Source organism: Papaver somniferum, chromosome 9 (genome assembly GCF_003573695.1).
Source record: "Papaver somniferum cultivar HN1 chromosome 9, ASM357369v1, whole genome shotgun sequence".
Lineage (NCBI taxonomy): Eukaryota > Viridiplantae > Streptophyta > Magnoliopsida > Ranunculales > Papaveraceae > Papaver > Papaver somniferum.
Genome location: NC_039366.1, coordinates 38,603,881 through 38,624,445, shown reverse-complemented (window position 1 = coordinate 38,624,445; position 20,565 = coordinate 38,603,881). Strand labels below are relative to the sequence as shown.

Sequence of the window (20,565 nt, the reverse complement as noted above, 5' to 3'; positions counted from 1 at the left end):
TTCGTTCTGGATTCTTTTAATAATAATCTTGAATTCATCAAAGGTTTCATTCTTATGAGATAGAAATGCAACCCAAGTGAATCTGGTGTATCATCTACCATAACTAAAGCATACTTCTTACCAGAATACGTGGGTTGTTGAATTGGTCCAAAGAGATCCATATGAATTAAATCAAGTGGATCTTTAGTGAGAATATCTCGAGATGATTTATGGTGAACTTTCGTTTGTTTACCCTTTTGACAGGCACTGCATACACCATCAATCTTTGCATTGATTTTGGGAACGCCTCTAACAAGTTCTTTGTTAATGATCTTAGTTAGAAGACGATAATTGATGTGACCAAAACGCTCGTGCCAAAGATGTGTAGATTCCATCGTAGTCAAATTGCAACAATTGTTGAACTGAGTATCCAGAAAATAATAGTTGTTTTTACCACGATTTCCCTGAAAAATTATTTTCCCAGTTTTGTTTATGATGTCACATCCATATGCATTGAGGACAACTCTATGGCCTTCGTCACAAATTTGACTGATAGAAAGAAGATTTGCAGTCATACCTTTTACGTATACTACATCATGGATTTCAGGTATGCTGGGAAGTTTTATTGTCCCCTTCTTGCTTATGTAGCAGCAACTCCCATCTCCAAATGTCACCGAACCTCCTTCATAGTCGTTTGAAGAAACAAACCATGTGAGATCACCTGTCATATGTTGGCTACATCCACTATCAAGAAACCATTGAAAGGGTGATGTTGATTTTAAAGCGAAAGATCCATACTAACACTACTTTTATGTTTAGGATTTCTTGTTAGTTTTGTACATCATTTTAGAGAAGCAACCAGTTGTTCAGTTTTCTTATGAACATTACTTGCAACTTTCAGGCACTTTTGGAAGGACATACAAGTATGTTGAAAGTGATTGGAGGAATCACAAAACAAACATAGACCAACATCTTAAGGCTCGTCTGAGCAGTTCTGGGTCATATCAGTTTTCACAACGTCTGGACATTGTTTATCATCTGACTTACGACTATTCTTCATAGAAGAACAACTAGAGTTATTCAAATCCATTAAAGGGATTTTGACAGATTTCAAATCCTTAAGCATTGCAATTTCTGCAACATGATCAGAGTTGATCCGGATTTGTTCATCCAACTTTTTCTGGAGAATAACCAGTTTATCAGAAGTTTCTTTAAGATTGTTTTTTAATCTTGGTGAAGCGTTTCTAGAGACTTTATTGTCCATATAGTCAGATCGCTACAAACACAGACTTATAAGGTCTTTAAACGTGTTTTCCATCTCTGATACCAATTTAAAAAGCGGGGGTCTAAACACCACACCCAATATTTCGATTAATTAAGAGAATCAACTAGACAGTCAGACTCAATCTTAATAAAAGTATATCAAAGAGTTATATCACTCTTTCTCGATTCAATACTTATTCAAGCAAATATAAATCTGCGAGTCTAATTGAATACAAGAGAAATCACTTGAACGGTACCAAAGACCAATGTTCAAGTATCAATCAATTTCAATCAACAACCAAAGGTTGGATTTCCCAATTGATCAATTTAACGCACAACCTGTGATATTTCAATTATATAACAAAATATAATGCGTAAAATAAATAACAAAGACACCAAAAGTTTTGTTAATGAGGAAACCGCAAATGCAGAAAACCCCCGGGACCTAGTCCAGATTAAACACACACTGTATTAAGCCGCTACAGACACTAGCTTACTACAAACTAACTTCGGTCTGGAATGTAGTTGAACCCCAATCAATCTCACACATATCCAAGGTACAGTTGCGCTCCTTACATCTCTGATCCCATCATGATACTACACACTTGATTCCCTTATCTGATCTCACCCACAACTAAGAGTTGCTACGACCCAAAGTCGAAGACTTTAATAAAAAAATCTGTATCACACAGAAAAGACTACGGTAATAGATAAATATGACTCCCACAGAAATACCTACGATTTTTTGTTCCGTCTTTTGATAAATCAAGGTGAACAGGAACCAATTCATAACCCGGACTTATATTCCCGAAGAACAACCTAGTATTATCAATCACCTCACAATAATCTTAATCGACTAGCGAAAGAAGATATTGTGGAATCACAAACGATGATACGAAGATGTTTGTGACTTCATTTATATCTTGCCTATCGGAGAAATTAATCTCAAGCCAATCTTATGATTGTACTTAGTACGATAAAAACAACAAGATCAGATCACATAACTACAAGAAAAATAGTATCAGTCTGGCTTCACAATCCCAATGAAGTCTTCAAGTCGTTAACCTACAGGGTCTCGGTAGAAACCTAAGGTTAAAGGAGAATCGACTATATCTAATACAACTAGTATCACACAGGAGGTGTGGGGATTAGGTTTCCCAGTTGCTAGAGTTCTCCCTTATATAGTCTTTCAAATTAGGGTTTGCAATCAATGTTAGCTTAGTAACAAAGCATTCAATATTCACCGTTAGATGAAAACCTGATTAGATTCAAGCTAATATCTTTCAACTGTTAGATCGAAACTTAGCTTTTTACACACAAATGAAATGAACGTTTATCTAAGTAAGTTTGTGTAACCGTACCCAAACATGTACATCTAGTTGGTTCAACAGTAGTTAATCAAATGGTTAGCCATATGAGCACTTTCATATCAACCATATTCTTCTTTAACATAACTAGTTCAAATGACTCAAATGAACTAGTTACAGAGTTGTTCAATTGCTTAGATCTTATAGAAGTATACAAGACACAATCGAAGCAAAAACGATTTGATTCACTCGAATCGATTCATGAACTTTATAGCCACGGTTTGCAAACTGGCATTCCTTAGTTTATATAAGTTTAAGTTCACGAATAATCGTTTTTAGAGAATAACCAACTTAAGTACGCGGACTGGTACGCAGAATTAAGTACTTGGAATAAGTTTGTTTTCAGTTCACAAACTCCATCATAAATTCTCGGTATGAGAACCTACGACAGTACGCGGACTCTAGTTCCGGTTTTCCTGAGCAGCAAAGTACACATACTTTGATTCACGGAATAAGGACTTATACATGTATGAGTTACCACACAATGCTTATATCCAACCATGCTTATATAACCTAAAATCTCATTTGAATCATTGAAACATTCTTAGAGGACGTTATATAGTTTTTGTTCACACACTATTTTTCGTCAAAACAATTTTCAAGTAATTGAAACTTAATATGACTTTCGTCACTAGTAAAGATGAACTTGGCCAAAGCGAAAGCTTACCAACACATATTTCGAGAAATAGATAAGCGAGATAAACTCGACTCGAAATAGCAAATGTATATAATCAAAGTCTATATAGCAAAACGAATTTTGTCTCAAGATAGGAGATAGAGTAGATAAACTTTTGAGCGATAGATAAGTTCAAGTCTCCACATACCTTTTAGTCGATGAAGTTCCACTAGTTCCTTGAGTAGTTCTTCGTCTTTATATGATGATCGCGATGGAGTCTTGAGATCAACTACACTTTCTATCCTAGTCCGAAACTTAGCTATAAGTAGACTAGAAATCAAGACTTATAGTTTTGATCACTAACATTGACAAACATGCTGTAGTGTACTGAGGTACAACTACAAGGATTTGATCTAGATAACTAGCAGCAAGCTGCCTTCTCTCTGCAAGCAGAGCCTAACTTTCAAAACTGAAAGAAAAATAAATTCTTCATTGATAAAATTAGGGTCTTATAATGATTGGGTATTTAAGCTACCAATCTGAGAAGAGGGGCATCAACGACCCTTATTAATCAGAGAAGAAAGTAAACAAGAAACGGTGCTCGAGGAAATAAATCACTCACACAAGAGACCACACGTGACAACATGTGATTACTAGTAACCAGGTGAGTTGGGTATTCGACTCATCTAAGCAACTCGATCTCAGTCATACAATCCCCCCCCCTAAAAATCCTTGTCCTCAAGGATAAAGTCTGGAAACTGAGCTTGTATGTGAGTTGTATCCTCCCATGTAGCATCGTCTGTCGTAGAGTTAGACCAGTGGATGAGTAGTTGCGGAACAGATTGATTATCTCTGAGTGTGGTACGAGTGTTTGATACAACTACTGGCTCAATAACAAAACGAACAGCATCATCCACCACTGGCAGAAATGGAAGTGTAGAAGCCTTGAGACCAATGTGCTTATTAAGTTGAGATACATGAAAGACTGGATGGATGCGCGATTCTACTGGTAATTGTAGTCTGTAAGCCACTGCTCCAACACGTTGCAGAACTGGAAAGAGACCAAAATATTTTGCAGAAAGTTTGAAATTCTTTCTGATAGAAACTGACGATTGGCGATATGGCTGCAGTTTAAGAAAAACCAAGTCCCCTACTGCAAATTCCCTATCCAAGCGCTTTTTATCTGCAAAAAACTTCATTCTATCTTTTGCCTTTGCTAGGTCTTATTTCAGGATTTGCAACATAATATCTCTCTCTTTCAAGTAACTTTCGACAGAAGCAACTGAAGTGGAAGCCATAATGGGGAAGATAAGATGAGGAGGTTGATAACCATATAAAGCCTGAAAGGGTGACATTTTCAGACTAGAGTGGTAGTTGGTGTTGAACCACCATTCTGCAAGAGCTAACCACTGGTCCATTATTTGGGGTTGGAGCTAGTCATACACCTGAGATATTGTTCCACACAAGCATTTGTTCTCTCAGTATGTCCATCTGTTTGTGGATGGTAAGCATTAGAGAGGTTGAGAATGGTGCCTAGGGACTTGAATAGAGCTTTCCAGAAGTGACTAACAAAAATCTTGTCTCTGTCACTGAGTATTGAGGATGGTAATCCATGTAGTTTGAAGATGTTATTGAGGAATTCTTTGGCTACTGACATGGATGTGAAGGGATGACTTAGAGGAATGAAATGTTTATATTTTGTCAGTCTATACACCACAACTAAAATAACACTCTTATTATTGGACAAGGGAATTCCTTCAATAAAATCCATGGATATCTCCTTCCATGCTTGATCTGGTATGGGGAGAGGCTGTAAAATCCCACTAGGAAAAGAAGTAGAGTTCTTGTTGCATTGACATATCTCACAAGTGGCCACAAATTGCATGATGTCATGTTTCATTTTGGGCCATAAAAAATGAGATTTATCCCCTATGATAAGTGCCTAGCATTGTAGGATCAGAATCTCACAACATTATGTTTCAGCGAAGTTAACAATGGCATTGCACAAAAGCGTCGCAGAACAATTTCAGAAACGACATCAGCAATGATCATGAGAAAGATGTGATAGTCTCGTGAAAATTAGAAAGCTTGCGAAGTCAACAATTGTAAGGTTGCGAGAATGTCGCAAACCATATCCAAAAATAAAGGACAGACTAGCTGTCATCCACTATGTATTTCCCTTATAAATAGTCATTCGAGTTGTAAAGGAAAGAGAGATCTTTTTTGAGTGAAAGATAAGTAAATAGGAGAGAGAAAGTTGAAAGCAGAGATCATTCTTGATTTCTTTATTTTCCTTATAAGAATATTCAGAAAATAATCAATAAAATTAAGAGTGTAAACCTAAAAATAGGTTGATCAACGATAAAATCATACGAGGGGTGTATTGTAGGATTTCCTGCAACTACATAATGGCGCTAGAAACAGGGAGATTGAAGATCGAAAGTTGAAGATTGTTGGTTGAGAAAATTCAAATCAAGAAAGTGATTAAACAAATCAGTGAATCAGTTAGAGGAAAGATGAATAGAATTAATGAAAATGGCAAAAAATTGGAGTGTAATATGATAACAAAAAGCTTGGTTAATGAATTCCATGAAAACATCAAAGGAAGAATACATAAACGAAATTTTGAAGGAAAGAAAATTATGGCGGTAGAAAAAACTTCACCTTTGAAAGATTGGGAAAAGCAAAGAATTAGAAAATTATGGCGGTAGAAAAAACTTCACATTTGAAAGATTGGGAAAAGCAAAGAATTGTGTTCATGGCAGAACAAATACCAAATGAAAATTTGAATCATACATCTCCATTGGTTGTCACAGTGCCTATTACACGAAAAGAGAAGGATACAGCAATAAAATCCACAAGAGAATGGATGTTGAACAGAACTTTAATTGATGCAGGAAGTTCAGTTGATATAATATTTTATCATGCATTTCGGGGAATGGGATTTAAAGATGAAGAAATGTCCAATTCAACATATTTTGTTCACGGCTTTGGAAAATCCACAACAAAACCTAAAGGAGAAATAGTGGTACGAATTCCACTTGGAGAAATCGAAACACATGTGACATTGTGCGTGGTGGATATGGAATCGCCATATAATATGTTATTAGGAATATCATGGATACATGCGATAAAAGCTGTGGTATCAATGTTGCATCAATGTATTAAATTCCCCACTCCAAGTGGAATAGGTGAAATCAGAGGAGATGTTGATAATGCGAAATTATGTCATCAAATTGAAGTAAGGCATTATGAAGAACAAGCAAAAAGGAAACAATTTCGCAGAAAATTGGTAAAGGAAGCAAAGAAGGAAGAAGAATTTAGAGTATATATGATAAGGGCGAAAGAAGGCAAAGGAATACCCAGCGAAATTTCGGAAGAAGGAGAAGGATCCATAAAAGCAATTAAAGAACCCACACCAATGGGAGAACCTAAACCCAGTTACACTGCCGCAGAACCAACAAAAGAAATAAATGTTGGGACTGAAGAGGAGCCTCTAGTGTTGAGAATTGGAACCAAAATGGATATAGAAGAAGAAGAAGAAAGAACTATCAATTTACTGCGAGAATATAAAGATATTTTCGCAGGAAACATGGATGAGATACCAGGAATAGATCCAACAATTGCTTGCCACAAACTGGAGATTAACAAAAATGTGAGACCATTTAAACATAGAATAAGAAAAATCACAACAACTTACCATTCCCAAATAGAAGAAGTATTACAGAAAATGCTGGAGGCAGGAATTATAAGAGAAGCTAAATACCCAGAATGGATAGCGAATATGGTCATTGTCCCAAAGAAAAACAAGGGAATCAGGATTTGCATAGATTTCACTGATTTGAACAAAGCTTGCCCTAAAGATAGTTTTCCGTTACCCGATATTCCTCAAATGGTGGAATCTGCAGCAGGAAATGATAGGGTATCATCTTTAGATGGGTACAAAGGGTATAACCAAATTCCTCTCGCTGAAGAAAATCAAGAACATACTGCTTTCTTTGCTCCTAGAGGTTTATATTGTTATACGAAAATGCCGTTTGGTTTGCGAAATGCGGGAGCAACATATCAAAGAATGGTAGAGAAGGTGTTCGCAAAATGGATACACAAAACATTAGAAGTATACGTGGATGACATGTTGGTAAAGAGTAAGGAAGCTAAGGACCATGTACAAGACTTGAGGGAGATTTTTGAACAAATGCGGCAGTATAACATTAAATTGAATCCCGAGAAGTGTACTATTGGATTTGCATCGGGAAAAATTTTAGGCTACATTGTATCAAAGGAAGGAATACATGTTGATCCGGAAAAAGTGCAAGCAGTTCGTGACATGCCAACACCAGCAACAATAAAAGATGTACAGAAGTTGAATGGGCTTCTAGCTTCGCTGGGAGATTCATTTCGCGATCATCAGACAAATGCAAATATTTTTTCGATATACTCAAGAAGGGTGCGAAATTTAAATGGAGTGATGAATGTGAAAAGGCTTTTCAAGGAATCAAAGAACATCTTATGAATACAACTATCTTACAAAAGGCAGAACCAGGAGAAGAATTATTGATTTACCTTGCGACAACGTCGCATGCATTAAGTGTTGTATTATTGCGAGTAGACGCAGGAGTGGAGAAACCCATTTATTACATTAGCAAAACTTTTAATACCGCAGAGAAGAATTACTCAAAAATTGAAAAGTTGATCTTAGCATTAGTTTATGCATCATTTAAGCTCCGCATATTTTCAAGCACACAAGATAAGGGTATTAACAAAAGTACCAATTGAATCAGTGATGAAGAATTCTAAAAGATCAGGAAGGGTAGAGAGATGGAATGCACAAGTAGGCCATTTTGATATTAAATATGAAGTTTTATCTTCACCAAAATCACAAGTTGTTGCGGATTTCTTGGCAGAATTTCCTTTAGAAGAAGATGAAGCAGTAGAAGAAATGATGGATGTAGAAGACGAACATGGAGATCCAAAAGATTTATTAACAGAACCAAATAGATGGGAAATACTGGTAGATGGATCATCAAATGGAGAAGGAAATGGAGTTGGAATTGTTTTAATTTCGCCAGAAGGAATAAAGATGGCTTTTTCATTCAGGTTGGAATTTGAATCCACTAATAATGAAACAGAATATGAAGCTGTGATACATGCATTAAAATTCGCAATAGAAATGAAACTAGAAAACGCCAGGATCACTAGTGATTCGCAGCTAGTTATTCGCCAAATAAAAGGAGAGTATACTACAAATGAACCATCCCTGAAGAAATACAAGAAGCTGGTTGAGGAATTGTCAGCGAAAATCCCAAAAATAAAATGGAGGCACATTTCAAGAAAGGATAATAGACTCGCAGACGCTTTTGCTTTCATCTCAAGTATGATGACAGATCCAACTGCGAGATGCATAAAAATACAAACACTTCTGTCACCATCAGTCAATAAAGAAGAGGAAGATGTGGATGTGATGGTCATAGATAATGAAAAAGAAGAACAAATAAATAATGTCGCAGACTGGAGAATGGAGCTTCACATTTGGAAAGGAGAAACACCAAGAAATAGATTGGAAACACACAAGTTAAAAAGCCCGAGCAACGAATTATGAATTAAGAGATGGGTTGTTATACCGAAAATTTTAGTGGACCATCACTCAGATGTTTGACACGAGAGGAAGGAGAAAAGGTGCTGAAAATGTTACATAGTGGAGACGCTGGCAATCATAGTGGAGGAAGATCTTTGGCACATAGAGCAAAAATGCAAGGTTATTACTGGCCATACATGCATGAAGATGCAAAACAAATATCAAGACGTTGCGAAGATTGTCAGCGGCATGGAAAGAAGATACATGCACCAGGAGCACCATTGTCATCTTCAACCAGTGTGTGGCCCTTTGGAAAATGGGGCTTAGATATTGTGGGGCCATTTTTACCAGGAACTGGACAAAGAAGATACTTAATAGTCGCAACAGATTATTTCACAAAATGGACAGAAGTGAAGGCAGTACAACATATTCGCGACAAAGATATCTTTACATTCATATTCGAAAATATCATTTGCAGATTTGGAATTCCTGCACAGTTGGTATCTGATAATGGGAAACAGTTTGAGGGGCAGAACATAGAAATGTTATCAATGCATTCAAGATAAAATGTGGAAAGTCCACTCCTTTATATCCACAAGCTAATGGGCAAGTAGAAGCAACAAATAAAACAATTGCAGATATATTAAAGAAGAAATTAGAAGGACATCACAGATCATGGTGTGAACAAGTACATAATGCAGTATGGGCTTATAATACAACTAGAAGAGAAGCTACTGGAATGTCACCTTTTTGTTTAACAGATGGAGTCGAAGCGGTGTTACCAACAGAAGTTGTTATTCCGACAACAAAAAGAGAAGCTTGGGAGAAAAATCTTAGTGCGGGTTTAATTCTAAACAAACTTGATGAATTAGAAGAAAAAAGAGAAAAAGCTTTAAAACATATGGAGAATTATCAGCGAAGATTGGCTCGAGAATATAATAAACGTGTCAAGATACGTGAATTTCAACCAGGAGATTTAGTTTTGCGAGAAACGCCAATATATCAGCGAGAAAATGGTGGAAAATTAGCAAAAAAATGGGATAGACCTTACATCATAAAGGAGATAGTTGGAATAGGAGCTTATAGATTAATGGACCCAAAAGGAAGAGATGTTGGTCATAGATTAGATAGACCACGGAACAGATTGTACTTGAAAAAGATATTATCCGTAAGAAGCTTTAAGAAGTTATGAATTCTGAAAGAATAATTGCAGGATTATTCATGACAAAACAAGATCATGATGTGCGAAATTTTCACAGAGAACAATGACATAAAAGAAAGGGGCGAACCTTTATGGCGTACACCCTAGTTCGCGAATAAAATTTCGCAAGAGGCAAATGTAAGACCTAAAGTACGTCATATTATGGGGTACCTATTACATGACTTAGAGAAAGGCTATACCGCCACTGAAACGTGAGTCATGGAGATTTGGGGTCAGTAAAACCCATCCAGGAGAGGCACCTTGGATTCTCAACTTAAGCATATGACTTAGGTTGGGCGACTAAGGTAATAAGGACTCTCCCAAGGAGTGCAGATCTGATCAAGGCGCCGAGGTACACGGTTGAGTCAAGAGTGCCGAGGGCGTTTGAAGTGTCCTTGCCATTCTTGACAAGTCTTGGCTTTTACTGCACTCGGCCCGAAGAAAACCCCACTTAGGGTGCAGTCTCGTAACCATAAGCCCTATAGGTAAAAGGGATAAGAGGCTGTGAAAATAACTGGTTGTTTTTAAGACTGGATGGGAGGATCTAACCTTGTATGGTATAAGTACGCCTCCTTGAAGGGGCAACCAGGGGGAAGATAAGGGCGGCACCCTCCATTAGGGAGCTGATAAGTGTCTTAAGATGCAAATGTCATGAGACTTATTATTCTCAAGGATAATTAAGGCTTGTCATATTTGTGCAACATTCCTGAAGAGGCAATAATACAAAAGAAAAAGATAAGATGATATCAATGGGTTTTCGCATGAAAGTGCGAAGACGTCCTGCGATTTCATCGCAATACGGCAATGTCATGGGGCTTTATTTTCGCAAGAATATTTAGGCCTGTCATATTGTCGCAACATTCCTGAAGAGGCCATAATACAAAAGAAAAAGTTAAGACAAGATCAATGGGTTTTTGTATGAAAGTGCAAGGACGTCCTGCGATTTTGTCGCAATGACAAGAGATGGCATAATAAGACCTTTAATTAGGAAGGAAAAATAAGACCATATAATAAAACAAACTAATTATAAGCACTTATAACAGATTATTTTTCGCAAGAAAGATAATGAGAGACAAGTATGGGAATCGATATACAAGAAGCATTATCTTTCTTATCAACAAAATATTAAAAGAAATAGTTGACTCCTAAGTCGATTGAAAATTGTAGCTCTCAAAAGTAATAAAAATAAGACAGCTCAAGAAAACAAAGCTAGAAAAGAAGCTCAAGCTTCAATATCAATATCAGTAGCAGGAGATGACAGAAGTTCTTCGCCAACATTCTCGCAAGCTTCTCCTTCATTTCGTCTTTGATCTTCGTCATGACTAGCATTTTGATTATCGCCAGCAATTACTTGATTAGCATCTTGAGTATCGCCAACAACTACTTCTTCGGGAGAAATTTCTTTCTCATTCTGATTAACACCAGCAGATACTTCTTTAGAAGGAACTTCTTCTTCATCTTCCAGGAAATTATCCTCTGCACCGCTTTCATAATCGTAATCACTATCAGCAGGACGAGGAACTTCATCATGATATACTTCTAAAGGATCAATTGATGTAGGAGGAAGAGAGTTGGACAATAAAATTTCATTCACAAGGACTTCAGCCCGGAGATGAACTTGGCGAAGAAGTGCTCTTTGATGATTCCTATCTTGAATATCCTTAAAATAAGCAAGATAATCAAGTCTTCTTTCTGCCCGGTCGCGAGAACCAGTAAGAGTAGAGACAAGTAATGCATTCTCTTTGCGAATTTTAGCATATTTAGCCTCCAAATCAGAAATAGAAGAATGAAAATTCTTCTCATACTCTGCGAAAAATAGAATACAAAATTTTATTAAGATAAGGAATTCAGAGAGATATGACAAAGGAAAGATAATTAAGGCAGTCAAACTATTATGACTACCTTCCTTTTGCGAAATAAGATGTTGAACCAAGGATAGACAACTATTCTCCCAGTGATCCATTGCGTCATCAAATTTATCTCCAACTAAACCTTTAAGTCGAGACTAAAGATTTTTCTCTTTAGAAACAAGGAAGGCATTTTTCTTCGCAAGAGAAGAATAAGATTCTTCTAATTTGGAATATTGATCTTTAAGCTGATTTGCCTTCACACTTAAAGCTATTCTACCTTGAATGAGTGAATCTCTTTCAGTGATAGATGATTTTGTTACTTCTTTAAGTTCATTTCTTAAAGAGCGAAGAGATTTTTCTTGGTCAGCACATACTTTTTGGAGAATATTAAGTTGTTGCGAAGATATCGCCATCTTGTTTAAATAAACTCGCTTCTCTTGAAACAAGGTTTTATTCTCATCTGATAAAGTTTTCATCCCTAAATTAGCTTTGGTTAAAGAATAAGAAAGACGAGATACTTCATTACTTAATAGATCTTGTTTTTCAACTAATTGGGTATTTTCATTGGTAAGGGTATTTATTTGATCAAGATAATATGAATAGAGATTATCTAATTGGTTATATTGATCCATTAAGACTTCTTTATCAACACGGGATTCTAGAAAAGCATGGAACATTCTGGTTGAAATACAAGAAAAGAAAATAAAGATAAACAAAAAGTTTTAACTTTTTAAAAAATAAATCAAAAATAAAGTTTAAAGAAAATTACAAAATAAAGTTTAAAAAAATTAAAATTAACAATAGCAGACACGTCACAATATTAAGGTAGAGGAGTGATGATATATCTTTACTTCATTTAGACACCCCGTAGAACACTATCTTGATTGAGTATAAAATTTAGAACACTATCTTGATTGAGAATAAAATTCATAGTCCCCAATTAAGCCATTAATCTATTTATATTCCAATCATGACATATATATATATATATATATTTATTTATTTATTACTTTCACTAATTTTGTATTAACAACACATCTAAATGGCCTGTACAAATTACCCAAAAAAATCGGCAACGACCTCAGCAAAATCCTGAGAAATATTTGGTGAGGCAAAGATACAAACTCTCCTAAAGGTGTTTATATCAAAGGCTGTGACTCTTTTAGCAACTCAATTTTACATGGAGGTTTAGGTTTCCAAAATATTAGCCGTTTCAGCACAGTTATGATTGCTAGAATGGATTGGAGATTGAAAGAAAATCCAATTAACCTCTGTTTGTACTTCAATTTTGAAAAACAAGTATTTCCCTAACACCGATGTAATGTACTTACATCTAGAACCAAAGCAAACTGATAGATGGATATTGATAAGTATCAATTTAAAACCAAAACTTTTAGTTAGTGGGAAAAGGTGATACAATAAACATTTGGTCAGAATTTTGGATACCAACCAAAAAGACCTCCTCTTTCGAAACCTGCAACAGGTACTGACAATATTAATCAGGTAAGTGACCTGATCACCCATGAAAACATGGGATAAAACCAAACTCAACTTTTTTTTTTGATAAAGAAATATTAATAAGGATAATAATTCAAATTCCTCAGAATAACAGGGAGGGTACGATCTCCACTTGGTCTCTCAATAGTAGTGATAAGTTTATTTTCAAATCCATATATAACAGTATCACTGGTAACCAAGATGTCAACACCAACTGGAATGTAATTTAGTAACATGAAAGTTTCTCCCTCTATACAAATATTCACTTGGAAAGTCGCTCACTCCATACTTCCAAACAGTATGAGCATGATGAATCTTTACACATTTATTTTTAGAATGTAATTTCACATATGTCAGGTATGAAATCACCTTAACTTCAATATGCATTATGTGAACGTATATCACCAAGATGAGCGTGTAATTTCACATGTGTCAGGTATGTAATCGTCATTTGCATTTGTGTATTACCAAGATGAACGTACACTAAAAGTTTCACTCATGCATACAATAGGCACGAAGCTTCATGGTCGAGTTCTCAACATAAAAAGAGTGCATTGCAACACGGGAAGAGGTGATTCAGGCTATGGTTATAGGGGGAAATCTTGTTGCTACATATGTGGAAAAGACCATTTTACAGGTGACTGTCCTGGTTTTGACAGTTATGGTGATGGTGGGAGCAGCAAAGACAGTTTACACTGCTACAATTGTGGAGAACCTGGTCATTTCACCCGACAATGTTATTCATCAAATGCTACAAATAGTTATTGTGATGACAAAAAGTTGCATCCCTTATATGGAGAGGCAAAAACATGAACAAATGCACAACTAAAAGAAACAACTGGTACGGCACCTCAGATGAAGGGTCTTAGCAGCGCATGTGATGATGAAGAAACGGATCCTACCTCTGCAAAGAACCTAATTAACTTTGTTAAGGTTCACGGCTAAATGTTTGATAGAGACATCCGTTGTAGCTCCTCATGCGGGTAGTAGAAAGTAGGCAGAACCTACTATGATTCACGTCTTTAGTAATAAGGAGAACAAGGACATGGCTCTGCAGGAGGACAAAACAACGAAATTCAAGGGAATTCTCGTGCCTAACAAATATGTTTCCCTCTACAAAGCAATATATTAGAATATATAGCATGTACAAACAAGTAGGAGGCACAGAAGAGGGCCGAGGCAACCGTATGGTTAAGTGAAGACTAAATCAAGTAATCGTGTAGTCAGGCACGCGAAGTGAAGATTAAGTAAAGTGACCATGTTATACTTGGCACGTGAAGTGAAGACCATATCAAAATTCAAACTGAAATCAAACTCAAGATGAAGTTATCCTCAAGTTATCAGAAGATCGGCGACGATCAAACAAAACAGAAGATCAACATAGATCAGTTAAGTTTCCAAGAATAAAAATATCTTGTGTATTTTAGATACTTTTCTAGACAAGTCAAATATCTAGCTAATTTCCTAATATTCATATTTTAGTTAATTAGGATATATATACTAGAGAAGAATATAATATCATACATTAATTATTCATACTCTATAAATAGAGAGTTTACATGTAGTTATTAAATATCTCAGAATGTTTAGATGATAAGTATTATTATTCAACCTACGGGGTTGCTTTTGGACGTAGGTCGAGTTGACCAATCCACGTTAAACATCATCTGCTTTATTGTTTTGGTATGTAGATTTGTTTCCTCTTGGTTGTTTTTTTTTATCATTGATTTGATTTTATTATTTGCTTAATATCAATGTATCCGTATTGAATTTGATCTACATATCAAAATTTAAGATGGTATCAGAGCAGCGATGCTCTCGATCTAATCGCTTCTGCATTCTATTTTAATATTCAATAATAATTCCATGTTAAATTGAACATCAATATATATTGACCAAATATATGTAATAAAGTTCTTGTCTGACTTTGTTATATTTTTTTTATCGTCCAAACAAAACTGATTATTCCTGATTTGTTTGAGTATGATCATCAACTTAATGAAAACTTCATTAACGTTATCACATGTGTTCTTGGAAGATTATTTTCTGCAATATCAAAGATCATTTCTATCATTTATTATCTCACATGATAATGAAAATTGATTTTAGTTTCAAGAATATTTTTCGAAAATATTTCATCTTTTGTTTTCGGTCATATTTTCTAGTAGTAATAATAATTATTATAATTTCCCACAATTTCCAGCAATATTTTCCTTTAGGAGAATCTTTTTCATTTCAAAAGTCTCATAGGCATCTATCAATATTTCTCAATGTTGATGCAACATGAAGTTTTTTGTATGGTTAGCATTAAACTAACCAAATCCATTGTCCAAACAAGTTGATTCTCAAAAAATTAAGTGTATGGATCGTGGACCCTCACCAAACTTAGCCAAGTCAAGCCAATTTTCAACACAAGTCAAAATGCAAATTTTGTAATGTTATTTGTGTTATATATAGTTTGTTTCAACTTTCAAGCGTCGCAACCAAAGATCAAGTGTCGTGTTCAAAGGTGAAGTACATATTTTTTTGTTACAAGTTTTCTTCAATTGTTCAAGTTGCACACTACGTTTTTCTACGTGTCCAACTTGAGGTGGGATATTAGAATATATATCATGTACAAACAAGTAGTCGAGGCGCAGAAAAGGACCGAGGCAACCATATGGTGAAGTGAACACTAAATCAAGTAACCGTGTAGTCAGGCACGTGAAGTGAAAATTAAGTAAAGTGATCGTGCTATACTTGGCACATGAAGTGAAGACCATATCAAATTCAAACTGAAGTCAAATTCAAGATGAAGCGACCAAGGCTCAAGTTATTAGAAGATCGACGGAGATCAAACAACATAGAAGATAGACGGAGATCAATTAAGTTTCCAAGAATGAAAAAGATCTTGTGCATTTACATATCAAAATTTAAGACAATATATGAAAAACATGTGCATATAGCCACAAAGACGGTCCTAAAGAATTCAATGATGGCATTATTTTCCCTGATGACTGATCTTTTAGCTATAATAAGCCAAATGAATGAGACCTTATTTTCAAACTGGAACATGTCTTTACTGGATCATTGGGAATCAAAGTCGTCCACAGCTGAGGCAGTGGAGTTCAATGTTGGCTGGCTCACTGGACTAAGTGAACTAAAGATTGAGCTTATAGTTGCTAAACCCTTCATTCTATGTTAGGCAATAATGAAAAGGTTCTTAAGGTAACTCGAGATGATGTTAAAGTCCCATCTAAATCAGGGAAAACTTTGAATTCTTTTTAGAGGGAGAGTAAAAAGTGATCCCAGAAGCGTGAAAATCATAACTCACTAGATAGAATAATTCTTCCAGTGAGTCGAGTTTTATTTTTCTCAAACCAAAAATACCCCATTTACTTACATACCAACTCACTCCGCTTATCTAATTTAACCCAACTAAGATCAATTTATTACAAAGAAAAATCCATGAGAATAAATTTTAGCGCTCTTATTATCAACAACCCAAAAAGAAACCGATCAAAGCCCAAAAAAATGCCAATCAAAAAAAAGATAATGGAAACTTTTAATGCTAGGTTCTTTCAACCGTATCTAAAAAATTCTAAAATTCTAAATGAACCCAATTTTTAAACTAGGCTACAACCGCTTAGATACATAGTGGGTCCCAAATACCACGATCCCTGTAAATCCACTGAGATGGGGCCTTCTCATTGTGTCTATACGGTTTTAACGTTGTTTAAAACAAAGATTTGTTTAAAACGACTGTAAAATGTTCACACTTATACCGTGCTTATTTACTTGGAACTGAGATACGGTACAGGTGGGGAGAGAAGACAAAAGCTCAAAAACCCGAGATGCGACTATTGAAAATGATCCCCGATCTTAGATTTTTATTTTGTTTATGGTAATCGTCGGTTTTGTAGTGACTTCAGAAAGAATACTTAATAGAATCTTAATTTTTTAGAGAGAGAAAGTGTTGATTAATCAATTGATATTTTAGTTTGTGTTTAAATAGTGGAAGGCGGAAGAATATGTGATTTTTATCAAGCAGTGATGGTGTCTTTTTTTTCTTTTTTTTTAAAAAACTTTTTTATGCCGTTAACAATTGGTTTTGGTTGTGGGCGTGCTAAATTAAAGTGTGTGAAGTAGGGCTCTCTGGTCCTGAGTCAAACAAATTTATGGAATTGACCTCGTTAGCGAGTTGGCAACGATTATCGTTTTCCTCGTATCACTTACTGCTCCCCCTCTAAAAGGAAGGGGTAGTCTCCAAATGGAGATTAATTTTTCATATGAAACACTGCTCGCCTAGATGAATGAGCCAAGTCACTATGGTAAAATAAAAAAAATAGTATTATACGAGAGATAGTCTACCGTGTAGTAAAAAATTTCGAAATAAACCGGGGACAGTCTCCTGTCCAAGAAAATATAAACAAAAAAAAACTACTTAGATGGAGCCTAGTTAGTAATTCGCCGAATTATTCCCGAATGATTAGCGAACGTATCCGAACTGACCGAATCCGAATGACACTTTCGAACTATTTGAACTTCGAACCTAGTTCCCTGATTATATGGACCTTACAAATGATTCGCGAACGCATACGAACTGATCGAATCCGAATGATACTTCCGAACTAGATTCGAACGCCCAACCTCGCTCTCCCTAGGTAACTCTCTGACCAGAGTTCTGTTGATTGGGTTTTGTTTGATTTTCTATATATTTTATATTTAAATACAATAATTCAGTTAAAATTTTCTATTGGTAGTTGTTTAACCAGTGTTTTGTGTGTTGATTTTTGTTTAAAAGTCTATAAACTCGTTTTGTAATACATTTATGCAATTAAATTGTTTACTCTTGTTAAATAATCACGCTAAACTGTTTTTTTTCATCTTATAAAACATATACAAATAAAATTAATCTCGTAATAAGGTTATAATACTTATCAATTTATAATATATGTAAGCCGAATTTTAAATGCCGAACTCACATTTATAAACCGAATATACACGTACGTATGCCGTTCCGGACTACTGTCCGAACAACGAACCACTGACCGGATTTTTGACCGAATCCGACCTATCCGAATCCGTACAATTCCCTTACCTATGCCGTCCCGAACTACTACCTGTACCCGGAATTGCTAACTAGGAGATGGAGGGCAGTCCCCATCCGGAAAAAAAAAATACTTGTACAAGGAAATACACAAAAATCTACCTAGACTAGTACAAAAAAAACAATTTTTTTTGCTAATCCCCATGTAGCTTTCTTTTTCTAGACGGGGGACTGTCTCCCATCTAGTATTTCACTATCAACCATCCGTTCATCCGAACGAGTGTGCCAACGAGTTTGGGGAAAAAGTGGATTGAAACCTACCATTAAAGACCCTAATTTGCTCAAATTGGTAGCGCACTCGTTCATTTGAAAGAGTGTCACTACCCATATCCCTTGCTCTAACAGAAATCAAACTTGGAAGGCACAGTTGTTAAGCAATCATACAGTCAAAGTAAAGCAGAAATTGAACCGATACAAAACTAGAGTGCAAACCCAGCAGATGCAAAACAAGAAAAAGAAGCTGTACAATGTCGGTCAGTCCTTGGTGTTTGTTTCTTTAACTTTTCGTCATTTCATTTTGAGCAATTTTCACCGAGACAATTGGAAGGTGTTACCTGTAGTTATTTTCTGAGTGGGCTCTCAGACTGCACCCTTGTGTGCAAATGCCAATAGTTTTCAGCTAAATACTTTAATGCAGTGGTGGGTTAATTCCCGTCTATTACTGTATCAACATGCTAGTCCTTTTAGTGAAACCCTTCTAATTCCATATAGAAATCTTGCAGAGAAAACCAACAATGAAGAAAGCTTCGATGTGCAAATACTTTAATTGAACAAAGATTTTGTTTTAATGATGAATGTTCAGGATGCTAATATCATGTTCATTAGAATTTCAAACACATGCAGCAGCTTGACTGTATAATTCCATGCTGCAGGAAGTGAAAAAGATGTTTAGAAATAAATTTAAAAGGTGTCACAACTTGATTTAGTTACATCCCAAATTGGTCTAAGAACAACACAAGTTTGAATGAACGATGATGAATCTAGCTGAAATTGTACATAGCCTCTACATTTACTTTCCAGGGGCAAAATTTGTGGCAAAAGCCCAAGCATTGTTGCTAACAGGATCAGCAAGATGATCAGCCAAGTTCTCCAGAGGTCCTTTACCGGTCACAATTGCTTGAACGAAGTATCCAAACATGGAAAACATTGCCAATCTTCCATTCTTTATCTCCTTCACCTTCAGCTCGGCGAAAGCCTCCGGATCATCGGCAAGTCCAAGTGGGTCAAAACTGCCACCGGGATAAAGTGGGTCAACAACCTCACCGAGTGGTCCACCGGCAACACGGTAACCTTCGACTGCTCCCATCAAGATAACTTGTGTAGCCCAAATAGCTAAAATGCTTTGAGCATGTACCAGACTTGAGTTCCCAAGGTAGTCCAATCCACCCTCACTGAAGATTTGAGCTCCGGCTTTGAACCATACGGCTTCACCGAATTTAACACCGTTACGTGAGAGTAATTCAGGAAAGATGCATCCTAGAGCTCCAAGCATTGCCCATCTACAGTGAATCACTTCAAGCTCACGGTTCTTTGAGAAAGTTTCAGGATCGGCAGATAGCCCAGCAGTATCCCATCCGTAATCACCAGGGAATTCACCATTGAGGTAAGATGGAGACTCACCGGAGAAAGGTCCCAAGTACTTAACTCTGTCAGGACCGTACCATGGGCTAGTAGATGAAACTGCAGGTTTGGATGATTTAGCAGGTTTCGCCACTGTCTTCTTCTGGAAGAGCATGGTGATTCTTCCTTCACCTTCTGGAATGGATGCTGTCAATTTTACTGCCTTCCCAGCAAGAGCAGGAGAAGATAGAGCCATTGTTGAAGCAGCCATTTAATGAAGCGATAGAAATAATAAGATTGAGAAAAGAAGTGAAATGAATGAGAGTTAGACGAGTTTGTGCTTTGAAGTTGTTGATGTTGGGTTGTATTAAATAGAAGTAATACTTATCTTTGGATACCTGTATCCATACTGTAATTGGCTAGTGAAGTTCCATGGCTCTGCTCGAGAGTTGCACAGTTGGCACCCTTTCACCCACCAGCTTAAGAAAATCAAACAACAGCCACGGAATACTCCACTTGGTACTTGTTTTAGATCCCCTCAGCTAGATATCCTTCACGGGATCTTAAA

At 36.2% G+C, this 20,565-nt stretch overlaps 1 protein-coding gene across 1 annotated transcript; it reads right to left on the bottom strand.

The window, feature by feature from the left end:
* Positions 1–19,239: 19,239 nt before the first annotated feature.
* On the bottom strand, positions 19,240–20,354 carry LOC113310644 (chlorophyll a-b binding protein of LHCII type 1-like). The gene has a single exon (XM_026559375.1). The coding sequence runs from the start codon at positions 20,266–20,268 to the stop codon at positions 19,447–19,449; it is 822 nt and encodes a 273-aa protein (XP_026415160.1). The 5' UTR covers positions 20,269–20,354; the 3' UTR covers positions 19,240–19,446.
* Between the last annotated feature and the right edge of the window lie 211 nt (positions 20,355–20,565).